Consider the following 11754-nt stretch of genomic DNA (forward strand, 5'->3'; position numbering starts at 1 on the left):
AAAGTGACATTTAAGCAAAGCCTTTAAGGGGCAGGAGTTGGCCAGGTGATGAGTGGAGGGTGGAGCGTCCCATGCAGAGGAACAGCATGTGAGAAGGCCTTGGCAGAAAGGAGCCTGGGGGAGTGTCAGAAACTGAAAGGCCAACAGGGGGATAAAGAAGGGGCTTGGGCATGGGGGAAAGGATGGATTGGGTGTTTGGGATTAGCAGATGCAAATTATTATAAATGGAATGGACAGAAAACAAGGTCCTACTGTATAGCACAGGGAACTATATTCAGTATCCTGTAATAAACGATAATGGAAAAAAAGATGAAAAAGAATGTGTGTGTATATGTGTACGTATGTGTGTGTGTGTGTGTATATATATATATATATACACATATATATACACACACATATAACTGAATCACTTACTGTATAGTAGAAATTAACACAACGTTGTCAATCAACTATACTTCAATAAAATAAATTAAAAATAAAAAAAGAAGAGCCTGGAAGAGGCAAATCATGCAGGGCCTTGTGGACAACAGTAAGGGTGTCCTATGTCCTCTTAAGAGGAGTTGGAAGCCTTTGAAGACTTTAAACAGGGGAACTTTAAAAGCTTCCCCTTAAGGACCTACTGTAGAGCACAGGGAGCTCTACTCAGTACTCTGTCATGACCTATATGGGAAAAGAATCTAAAAAAGAGTGGATACATGTCTATGTATAACTGATCCACTTTGCTGTACACCTGAAACTAACACAACATTGTAAATCAACTATACTCCAATTAAAAACAAAAAAACAAAAAGCAAACAAAACTTCCCTTGGCTGCTTTTATATAGGTAGAAGCAAGGTGAAAAGAGGCTCACAAACTTCTCTGAATCTCCCACTAACCTGTAAGCTCCTTGAGGGCAGAAATTATGTCTTCTTATTTAGTGTATTCACAGAGTCCAGAATTGTGCCTGATACACAGCAGATGCTCAGTGTTAGGTTAATGAATTGAATAAATGGATGGTGGGGCCAGGATTCCAACTTTGGTTTTCAAGAAAGACTCAGCACTCCACTCCTACCCGAGACTGATTGGATATCCCTCCTTTTGCCTCCAGTGCATCTGTGGTCAATTGTATTTTCCAGAAATGGCCACAGTAACAACTCACATCCAGCATGCTCTTATTACAGTGTGACTTTGACACTCTTCCCACTGAAAAGTGAGGTCTAGTTCCTTCCCCTTGGATTTGAGGTGAGGTTATAAAAGGTGCTTGAGGCTCCTTAAGCAGCAGTAGGTGACTAGAACAGCAGCCTATGTTTGCCATGCAGGGAGGTGATGCCACTCAGTGGGTAAGTGGGTGGCCTATGACTGTCTTGTTTCAAAGCCCACCTTTGCTGCTTAGTATGACCTTTGGCAAGTTACTTAACCTCTCTGTGCTTCAGTCTCCTTCTTTCTTCAGTGTAAGTAAAAACACTGTTTAAGTTTGTTATGATGATTAAGTGATTAATGCAGGTAAATGCAGATCTACAGGTAATACAGATCAGTCTTTGTGATTATCTCAGGCAAGTCTCTGATCATTCAGCCATCACTGTCTCTTGTAATTCTGTTTCTTTGTCTTTATAGTACTTTTGGTATTTGTGTGTGTGTGTATTGTGTTCATATATGTATATGTGTATATACACATACATAATATATAGCTTTTAGCACTATCTGAAATGATCTTGTCTACATGTTTTTTTATCCCACCAGAGTATGAGTCCCAGTAATGCAGGAGCCTTGCCTGTCTCATTCACTGCTGTATCCCCAGTACCTGGAACAGTACCTGGCACAAAGTGCTTATTAATAACTTTTTTTGTTAATGAATGGATGAATAGCACTTTCATACTTCTTGTGGAAGACATCACTAGTTCCTACCCAGTATCCCTTCTCATTCCACAGTAGTGGTCCCTGCTTTTGTTGTGGATGTCAATACAAAATACTGTCCCAGACTCCCTTGCAGCTAAGGGTCATTGTGTAATACATGTCCTATCAATGAGATGTAGTCAAAGTTCTGCTAAGAATGTCTGGGAAAATTTTTTGCTTTGATTTAGGCACTGCCCTTTCATCCTTCCCCTCTTCCTCCTTCCTGCCCACAATACAGACAGGAAGTAGAGCAACCAAAAAGGAGATAATCATGAAGACAAAAACAGGAGCAACCTGTGATGTTGATGAACTATCTAGTGGAGTCACTACACCACAGACTCTCTCATTATGTGAGAAAATTTAACCCTTTTTAGTTAAGCCCCAGCTCAGCCTTCTGTTACTTGCAGCCAAATACATTCTCACCTGATACATTGTGGTAGAGTAATATCTACTCCTATAGGCTGTTCATTAAGGGCAAGGAAATATTTCCTCCTCCTTACTGTTCTCTAGGAGGACTGGAAGAATTTATCAGCACAAATGTCACTCGCTATCCAGATCTCTTCTGCTCTCTTCAAATAGTGAGAGTGGGCAAGTAGCAAGGGACACCACAGTGTCTGAATATATTTGACTCCTGAGTTCACATATTTCAAGTAGTGGGGGTTACATTTACCATTCATTCCTGAAACAAACATGTATTTATTGCCACTCTATGCCAGACATTATATGGCTGTTGGGGATACGGAGATGATTAAGTCAGATGATTGAAACTGGATGCCCAAGTTCCCACTAAACATTAAGCTCCCAAAGGGTGGGAGCTGGGCTGCTCCCAGTAAGAAAGGGACTTAATTGTAGCAGTGTCTCATCCATATTGTTCCTCGTCTCAACCTTCTTGACCCCTGATCCCATTTTAATGGCCTCAGTTCACTTATTCATTCACCAGCTTTTGTGTGTGAGAGTGTTTCCCTGGGAAATAGATATGGACTGCATATCTATTTGTACTTTGAATGCTTAATCTTTGACTTCCAAGATCATTCAGGTTTCAGATTGTCTGCTTTCCCTACAGCTGAGCCTCCATGCACTCTTGCTGCTCCATCATAAAGTGGCTGTTCTCCCATTAGCAACACATCTATGTAGTTTATCTAAACTCAGCTGTGGGGACTGGGTACATTAACCTTATCCTGATGTCATGAATCGGTGTTATGGTCCCAAGTCCAAATGATAGATCCCCTCACTCAGCTCCAGGGTATGTCCAGATCAGAATTTGGGGCAGTAAAATGTTTCAGACTAGTTGTAAATTTAGCCCCAAGGCTTAAAGTTTTAGGAATTGCTGCCATGGGAACACAGGTGTATCACGTTGAAGTAGACCACTGAGGCAGGTGCCAGGAATCCAGGAACCACATCATACTGTCACCTTTGATATTTTACTTTTGAGGGGCTTTATTATTGTGCGTGTGTGTGTACTATTTCAGGGGCAGAGGGGGTTGGGCCATTTTGAGACTGATGGAAATTACAGCACCCTTCTCCAAGGTAATACACATCCGCACACACACACACAATATTTAGAAGTCATTTCTGGAGGCCCAGGTTAAGAACCCAATTGTGATTTGCCATGAAGGTGGAAACTTTTTCTGTACCATAATTTGGTCCTTTACCATGTACTATTTTCATTTACCTTTTCATGTGTGTATGTTTTAGCCCATTCAGTGAGCAAGCTTTCTGCAAAGAACATACACCTTTTTATGACCCCCAATGATATGTGCATATAGTGACTGAGCCTTGTAGGAAATATGTGCAAATTGAGTTCTTTGAAGCTGCTATGATTTACTGAGGACAGGCAACGTTCCTTTCAATATACCACCCACCACCCGACCTCCCTACAAAATGGAAGAGATCATTACCAAAGGACCTACAGTCATATTCTACTTACTTCCTAGGTTTTAGGACGAGGCATTATTTACATACTCCTCATGCAAATATCCAGTCTTGGATATTTAGAGAACCAAGGTAGTTCCTAGTAGAAAGCTTTATACAAACAAAACAAAACAAAACCCTCTAAGAATAAATGAACATACTCTATTATCTTAAAAATTTGTGATCTTTATTCCTTCCATAGTTCTGTGCCTCACCCTGTACATACCCACACCTGTAATCAGACCCCTTACTTGTCCTATCCCGTGAGTTTTATTTCTCAAACTACACTCCTTTCCTGGCATGTGCTTATGGAAAAAATTAAAAATAGGAATAAACCTAATGCTAATAGAATAGTGCCCATGTTGTTTTCCCTTTTTTTCTGATCCTTCCCTCTCACCTGTACGTTTCCTCAGGCTACCTTTAATCCTAACCTGTTTACAACTTGGAAGTGTTTTCCCTCATCCGGGCCCCTTTCCCTTCACTCTGTAGGAGACTACAGCCACCTGGTGGCCATATAGAGAAAAGACAGGTCGACTGCCCCAAAAATCTGGTGAGAGGAAGAACCTTTATGGAGTAATTTTTGGTTTTGGATCTATGGCGAACAAGGAAAGAGAAACCCGTGGATAGAGATGACAGCATAGGATCCAGACATCCTATTTCTTGGTCCCACCTTGCCCCTCCCCAGGACACAACATCCCATCCACTAGTTATTAGAGGCAGAGGAATTCACTTAACATTTGAGATCATTCAGTGAAAATTTATTGAGCAGCGGGCTTCCCTGGTGGCGCAGTGGTTGAGAATCCGCCTGCCGATGCAGGGGACACGGGTTCGTGCCCTGGTCCGGGAGGATCCCACGTGCCGCGGAGCGGCTGGGCCCGTGAGCCATGGCCGCTGGGCCTGCGCGTCCGGAGCCTGTGCTCCGCAACGGGAGAGGCCACAACAGTGAGAGGCCCGTGTACCGAAAAAAAAAAATTTATTGAGCAGCAACTGTGTGCCCAACACTGGCAATACAGCAGTGAACAAGATGGACACGATCTCTGCCCTCATGAGCTTACAAGCTAGCAGCCAGCCAGCCGATTACATCCATAATTTTAACATTACTATTGTAATAAGCGCTCTGAAATTTAACAAAGTCCTGACCTGCATCGAGAAATCAGAAAAGTCTCTGTGAGGAAGAAACACAGGATTAGCAAGGTGGGAAATGGAAGAGTGTTGTAAGCAGAGAGAACAGCCTGTGTGCCGGCTCTGAGGCAAGAAAACCTTTAGTGACCAGAAAGCCAGTGAACAAAGAGGGGTGATGCAAGGTAGAGGCTGATATATGCAAGGTCTTTGGATTTAGCACTTGATTCCAAAAGCAACTGGAAGCCACTGAAGAATCTGAAGGAGGAAAGTTAGATGTTTAGGTTTGTTTTTCAGAGCTCACTCTGCTGTGTGTGGAGGACAGAAGAGGAAATGGGAGGACTGGTTAGGAAGTTATCCCAGCAGTCCAGACCAGAGGTGATGATAACAGCTTCGAGAAAAGAAGATGGATTCCAGAGATGTTTAGGAGATAGAATCTACTTGGAGAGTGACTGGCTGTGTGAGGAAAGGGATGTGTTTCTGGCGAGAGGTACTAAAGTAGGAAACCCTGGAAGAGGGAAGAGTTTGGGCAGATCCCATAGGCACAGGCCCTGAGGCTGGGGTTACAGCAACAGCATAGCTTTGGTTCTCAAATAGTTTAGGGTTTAACTGAGCAAACAAGATACACATGAAACAACTGCAGGTGGATACAGATGTCTTCACCTCTGTCCATGCCGTTCATAGCCCCTCAGCACACTCCTCTGCAGCCTACCCAGTGTCTTATAGGGGGCCACCTTCCACGAAGATGCACTAACATCTCCCTGCTTCTTTTTTTTGCCTGCTACTGTCAAGAAATTCACCTGTGGTTCTCATTCCCCTTCCCTCCTTAGGTCATAGGGGGCCAAATCTGGCCACTGCCCTCCATGGTTGTTCTCTTTTGAACACCAGGAGTTTTCTGACTTAATTAGCTCCTCTCTTTACATCACCTCTGTCAAGCCCCTTCTTGTAGAGTCACCATCTGGCAAAGTCGACCCTGTCTTCCTCATCTTTCCCTCAGAGGCACAGGCCCATCATGAATATACATGCTGTTGCCTACTTTTTGCTCCCCCTACTAAAGTGTCCCAATCCAAAAGCTCCTTCCCACTCTAATTTTCCTGGAATCAGTATATACCCACCTCTTTGCCTCAGAAAAGTCAGAGGGAAGTTTTGCTACAGGATTAACCATGAAGTAGCCTCAATAGCTATTACTCAGCTGACACTTGGCCTTCCCTGTGTCCTCTCTACCACTGCAGAACTATGCTAAGTCCCTTCCAAAGGCAATAACTAAAAAAACAAAACAAAAAAGCACAACACCACGGCTGACTACACAATAGGCCTACAGGTTCCCATTGTGCAGTGAGCCTGGACATTGAGAAGAACATAGACTTTGGAATTGGGAAGACCTGGGTTTGCAACCTGGTTACTAAGTAGTGTGCCTTTTGTGCTATTAAATCTTACTAAGCTTCAGAAGATTTATCTGTAAGTAGTGGTAATGGTATCTGTCTTATGGATAGTTGTATTAAATGAGGTGTATAAAGCACATAGCATAATATCTAGCCTGAATTACCTGGTGACCGTTCACTTCCTTTGTTCCTCTTGGGTTTCAGCTGCCAAATACTATTCAGAAGAGAGATTAGCCAGTTTTATATGGCCAGTGATAGACATTTCCTATTCCTGTCTTTGTAAATCCCATCTTCCTACAGCCATCCCATTTCCATCATTGGCAGAAAAGTTCTTCCATCCCTCATCCCTGTGTAGGACTTCTCTTTCTCTGACTATTGAAAAGTTCTGCCTGAGCTCTATCTGACTATCCTCTTCTACATCTCCATGATCTAAGATACTTTATTTTCTTGTATCATTCCTAAAAATTAATTCACTTCTAGCGTTCTTCCTAACTTTCTCAGAGTAACTTGTAACTAACCCGAGGAATAGGACCTTTACACTTCAGTAGGGCATGGGAACCTCAGGCCAGCTCCCAGAGTGGAATGGAGGTCTAGGTCCAGGTACCACCCTCCGTGCCCCATCCCCACCTCTTTTCCTACAGGTCACAGAAACAGCTAAACTCAAAATATGTCTTGAGCCTACATGAGCTTTACATCTCCCTTTCTATAGCTCTGTGAGGTCATCACTGAAGTACAGCAGTACTGCAGGTGTGTAGAGTGTACTGTCCATATTGAGATAATCAAATTCTTCCTCCTCATCCCGGATACCATTCTCTTCCAGGGTATAATCCATATTCAGGTTCTTCCCTTCATATTTCCATGTGTAGCTGGCAGCATGCGCGTTATAGAGGAGATAGCGGTGTAGGATTTCCCACATTGATTCCAGGGCCCCCACCTGGAGAACACGAAAGCACCCCACCCAGAATTGTGGGTTGAACGGGCAAACACACACACACACACACACACACACACACACCCAAGCAAAGGCCAGGAACCCAAAGCTGGGATCAGAGTGCCTCCCTTGGCAGAGAGCAGCTTAAGGCACTCCACAGTCCCAGAAATAAAGTTGGAGCTCCAGCATGCAACGAATGGCCCCCAAATCCTACCTGCCTTTACGGCAGCCACTTGTAATAAACAAATGGCCCTAAAGTCACTGCCCCCTCACCTCATCCCCACAATAGAGTAGACTAATAAGAGAGCCCAGTTGCAATTGCTGTACAAAAACACAGCATGTAAGAGCTTCCGAGGACAACCATCACTAAGGTGCACAAACTGTCACCCTGGGTTTAAGAAAAAGTCTCTTGTACCCTGTGGCCCAGCCACACCTTTAATTCCCAACCCTGGGGACGTAGGTGGTCTTCTTTCCTCAGTTACCCCTAAAAGGAAAGAAAATACAGCTCCCACCGGTTGTGGAGAGCTGCTGGCCTACAGATCTGCTTGGAGGTTTGCTGGGATTCTCGGTTCCCTCTAACCTGCCCCCAGGCACCAGTTCTCACCTCCAGAGTGTGCTCTTGCGACGTGAGCGTGTTAATGATGCGGATATTCCGGGTCTTGGCGGACAGCCGCCCCACCTCGTAACGCGACCCCTGCCACCAAGGCTTCCCGAAATCATTGGCCCAGTCCGAACGGGGCAGCTGAGGCGGCACGTGCAGAAAGCGGCCCCACGGGGTGCGGTATCTCAGGGAACCGGTCAGCGGATCTATGTGCTTGCGGATCTTTTAAGGAGGGTTTGGGGGAGGAGGGTCAGAGCAGTCACTATCTCGGGCTCTGTTTAGCCTCTGCTTTTCCTCTTCATCCCGCTCTCCAGTGTCCCTCCCCCCAACCCCAGGTTCCAGCAGAACTCACGTCTCTGGTGTCTGGATCAAACCAGTGACTGATGTCCTGGCCCGCAACTTCCACGATGGGTTTCAGCAGCAGGTCTCCTGGGAAGGAGCAGCTGCTGTCAGTGCTAGCCATCTAAGAACCAAGCACCCCCCAAACACACCCTCGACGCTGGCCCAAAGTGTGGCGCTTACCCTTGTACTCCTGTGCCAACGGCGTTAGGTCGTACACGTTTCCCAGGTAAGACACCCAGAGGTCTTCCGGCTGGTTATGTTGGGCCACCTCGGCCGGCGTGAAATAGCGACGCTGAAAATACTCAAAGTCTGGCCCGGCCACTAGGCCCCGGCGTGACATGGCTCTTGCTCTATAGGTCACCGACTCCTTTAGTTGCTTCCTCGCTTTTCAGCACGCACTCTCTGCTGCATCCTCCCTCTGGTCCGGGAGCTAAGGCGAGCGCGTTTATCCGCTGACATGGAAACCATTGTCCTTTTCCGGCCACCGTCTACTGAGATCAAACGCTGTATGGGCGAGGAGGAACGTGGGCTGCGCGTGCTCACGGGAAACGTAGTCCGATTCAGGCATTCAAGTAATTTGAGTTTTGTCCTCAGGAGTTCCGCGGGAAAGAGAACACACTCCGTTTTCATTCACAGTGGCCTAGGCTACAGGGAGTATTTAGGACATACTATCTCGCGAGGCAGAAAAACAAGGGAGGGGAGGAGTGTGATTATGAAAAAAGGTATTCTCGCTAAATTCCAGGGTCCTTAAAGGATGTGTAAGAAACTAGAGTTGAAAACTTCTCGCGATATCTTGGTACATCCAGCGTAATAGGCCTCAGTGAGCCGCAGCGCCGAAATAGAAGCTCGCGAGACTTCTGCAGTTGCCGGAGACGAAGAGGAGGAGGAGAAGGAGGAGGAGGAGAGGTGATCTCGCGAAAGAAAACAGGTCGGGAGCGCTCGCGAGATCTCAGACCACCGGACACCAAAGGTTCTTAGGAAGTTGAAGGGCCTGGAGGAGGCCCGGGAACAAATGGCCGCAGCTGGACCAACCATGCTGCTGCGAGAGGAGAATGGCTGTTGCAGCCGGCGTCAAAGCAGCTCCAGCGCAGGGGTTAGCTCGGGTTCTGGGGTTGAGGGGCCGTCGGGGAGCAAGATGGGGGGGCGGAGGGGGAACTGCAGCTCCCGGCAGCCTCTGGGCTCCGTGTGAGCGCCCCGCGGGCTGTCGGGAGCTGTGGTTCCGCGGGCGGGCAGCAGCCGGGGCGGCGCGGTCTGAGCGCCTGTCCCGCCCCGCTCAGGACTCAGATGGGGAGCGCGAGGACTCACCGGCTACGCGCGCTAGGCAGCAGCTGGAGGCGCTGCTCAACAAGACTATGCGCATTCGCATGACAGATGGACGGACACTGGTCGGTTGCTTCCTCTGCACCGACCGCGACTGCAATGTTATCCTGGGCTCGGCGCAGGAGTTCCTCAAGCCGTCGGGTCAGTGCCCGGGGAATGCACACCCGCCTGGGAATGCGGCGGAGCCTCACGCAAAGCATTTCCCCCTAAGTGCCTGGCTGCACCCCTTATTTTCTGGGACTAGAAGTCGTGGCACAGAAGGGACGGGGCCGACGCTGGCCTGCCTCTCTGATGCTCTGACTCTTTTTTCCAGATTCCTTCTCTGCCGGGGAACCCCGTGTGCTGGGCCTGGCCATGGTACCTGGGCACCACATCGTTTCTATTGAGGTGCAGAGAGAGAGCCTGGCGGGGCCTCCCTATCTCTGAACACGATCGCGCATGCCTTTCGGACTTCATTAAATCTATAACCGACGTGACTTGTGTCTGTGTGTAGCTGGGTTTCTGGGACAGGAATTACACACCTCATCCGTAGAGGAATAGGTTTCTCCGAGGTCGGGAGCACTCTCAACCCTCCTTCCACAACCTGGACGTCCAGGACTGCCAAAGGTTCCCTCAGGTTCGGGGTGGGGATGGGGGACAGGCTGAACTTCGGATCCACGGGCCCCAGGATGGGCCCCTCCATCTTCCCTCCCACGCAGCTGCTCCAGAATTGTGGCGGGAGGGGGTGTCATCCTGCTCCGGAAGGCCCATTGTTTCTCTCTCCGGCCTGGCAACATCGAGTTCCTCTAAGCTGGGGTCAGAGAACAGGCTCAGGTTCCCAAGGGGAGCAGGGCAGGCTACAGAGGCCGGGCTCCCTCCATTCTATTGATAAGGAGGTGACAGGGACAGAGATCTGGGGTCTGGCCAGGAAGAACGGCTTAATGCGATAAGGGAAGGAAGGCCTCCTTCCCAGGAGGCTGAAGGATGCTCCGGTCTGCGCAGTAGAGCCACGCCCCACCCCCCCACCCCCGCTTGTTGTTTCCTGCTCCTGGGCACGTTGCAGAAGTGATTGATAGTATTTGTGCCGCCCTTCTGTTCACAGGATCCCAGGATCGCGTTCAGTTCATTAACTCTTTATTGACGTGTGATGACTCCTTCCCCTCCAACCTCGCCCACCCCACCCCACCCCACCCCACAGCCCGTAAATACTAGGAGCAGCACCGGAAAAGGAGGGCACCAGCGCACCACCGAGGTTCAGTTGTCCTATTCACAGGGGGGTGGGGGATGTAGGGTCCAGCCCAGATGTTTAGGATTCAGATGTGGGTTGAGAGCGGAAAGTGGGTTTTCCGGGGTGTGGCGAATTTTCACCAGAATTGGGTCCACAGATGCTGCCGTTCTGTTCCTCAAGAGGATGCTGGGACCCGGCTTAGACAGGAGCGGGGACAGGGTAGGTCGGGAGACCCCCGGGCTTCAAGTCCTTGGGCCGACCGGGAGAGAGGGCACTCCTCGGGGTTGTTTTTGACTCGAGGGTCCTCAGACCCAGACCTTTCCTGATGTTGGAACGGCCTGGGGCCCTGGCGAGGGCCGGTTTTGCCGCGGTTGCGGGGTGCGCCGGCGCCGATAGAGGGCTCGGCTGTAAGGCACGAGGCAATCGGCCAGGCGGAGGCGGAGGCAGAGGCGGCGGTAGCTGGCCAGGGCAAGCACGAGCAGCGGCACGAGGAGCAGGAATCCGGTGACCAGCAGGGCTGTGAAGCCCGGGTCCCGCAGGTGCGCGGTGCAAGGGGGTGCCTGGGAGCGCAAGAACTGTGGGAGGAGAAGAGGCATGAGGCCCAAGCCAAACAGCCCAGGCCGGGAGAGGCTGTGGCCCACAGACCCCACCGCCACCGTCACCAGACACCCACACGCACACCGCGGGGCGCACGCTCACCTGGGAGTGGCAGAGGAAGCCAAAGCCTAGCATGGTGACAGCGGGCAGCAGGATGGTCCCCAGCACCAGCGCCAGCAGGAGAAGATTGAAGGCAGCCACCAGCAGATTCTGGGCGGTGACCAGCACAGCGCAGGCCCAGCAGTCCAGGGGGTCCCGGGGCTCAGGGCCGCCGCCGGGAACCGGTCGCTGCGCCCCGGGGACATCCGCCATGGCCCGCCTGGCTTCCTCCCGCCTGGGCCAAGGCCCTTATAGCCCTCTTTCCTGCCCCTCCCCCGGCCCAGCCTCTCCCCACCCACCCCCCCTTATCCTGGAATGTGGCTCCAGGATTAGGCACCCCCCATAACGAGGAGCGACCGAGCTCTGGACATT

General features: G+C 49.5%; 3 protein-coding genes across 10 annotated transcripts in view; 1 reads left to right on the forward strand and 2 right to left on the reverse strand.

Moving 5' to 3' along the window:
- The window catches only part of CYB5D1 (cytochrome b5 domain containing 1), a 17382-nt gene extending 8487 nt beyond the window's left edge, over positions 1–8895 (reverse strand). The window contains exons 1-5 of one of the 3 annotated variants that reach the window (XM_082604786.1): positions 8340–8895; positions 8170–8246; positions 7821–8039; positions 7093–7219; positions 6450–6499 (exon numbers count right to left, since the gene is read on the reverse strand). In XM_082604786.1, coding sequence (XP_082460912.1) covers positions 6486–6499; positions 7093–7219; positions 7821–8039; positions 8170–8246; positions 8340–8499 — 597 coding nt within the window. In that variant the 5' untranslated portion in view covers positions 8500–8895 and the 3' untranslated portion in view covers positions 6450–6485. Of the gene's footprint in view, positions 1–3006; positions 7220–7820; positions 8040–8169; positions 8247–8339 lie in introns of those variants that run through there. The other 2 variants (XM_082604785.1, XM_082604784.1) reach the window with 2 other exon arrangements.
- The window catches only part of NAA38 (N-alpha-acetyltransferase 38, NatC auxiliary subunit), a 24379-nt gene extending 14430 nt beyond the window's left edge, over positions 1–9949 (forward strand). The window contains exons 3-5 of one of the 6 annotated variants that reach the window (XM_082604792.1): positions 8902–9252; positions 9437–9620; positions 9793–9949. In XM_082604792.1, the coding sequence (XP_082460918.1) occupies positions 9172–9252; positions 9437–9620; positions 9793–9905 (378 nt within the window). In that variant the 5' untranslated portion in view covers positions 8902–9171 and the 3' untranslated portion in view covers positions 9906–9949. Of the gene's footprint in view, positions 1–8131; positions 8214–8901; positions 9621–9792 lie in introns of those variants that run through there. The other 5 variants (XM_082604791.1, XM_082604790.1, XM_082604787.1 and 2 more) reach the window with 5 other exon arrangements.
- Positions 9950–10621: 672 nt separating this feature from the next.
- TMEM88 (transmembrane protein 88) lies at positions 10622–11687 on the reverse strand. The gene is made up of 2 exons (XM_082605568.1): positions 11386–11687; positions 10622–11261 (listed from the first exon to the last, which is right to left on the reverse strand). The coding sequence occupies exons 1-2, from the start codon at positions 11593–11595 to the stop codon at positions 10992–10994; spliced, it is 480 nt and encodes a 159-aa protein (XP_082461694.1). The 5' UTR covers positions 11596–11687; the 3' UTR covers positions 10622–10991.
- Positions 11688–11754: the final 67 nt, after the last annotated feature.

Source organism: Mesoplodon mirus (genome assembly GCF_964341445.2).
Source record: "Mesoplodon mirus genome assembly, chromosome: 18".
NCBI classification, from domain to species: Eukaryota; Metazoa; Chordata; class Mammalia; order Artiodactyla; family Ziphiidae; genus Mesoplodon; species Mesoplodon mirus.

Coding starts and splice junctions, on each gene's coding strand:
- TMEM88 (XM_082605568.1), bottom strand. CDS start 11,595: ATGGCGGATGTCCCCGGGGCGCAGCGACCGGTTCCCGGCGGCGGCCCT. Junction 11,262..11,385: donor GCTTCCTCTGCCACTCCCAG/GTGAGCGTGCGC, acceptor CTCCTCCCACAG/TTCTTGCGCTCCCAGGCACC.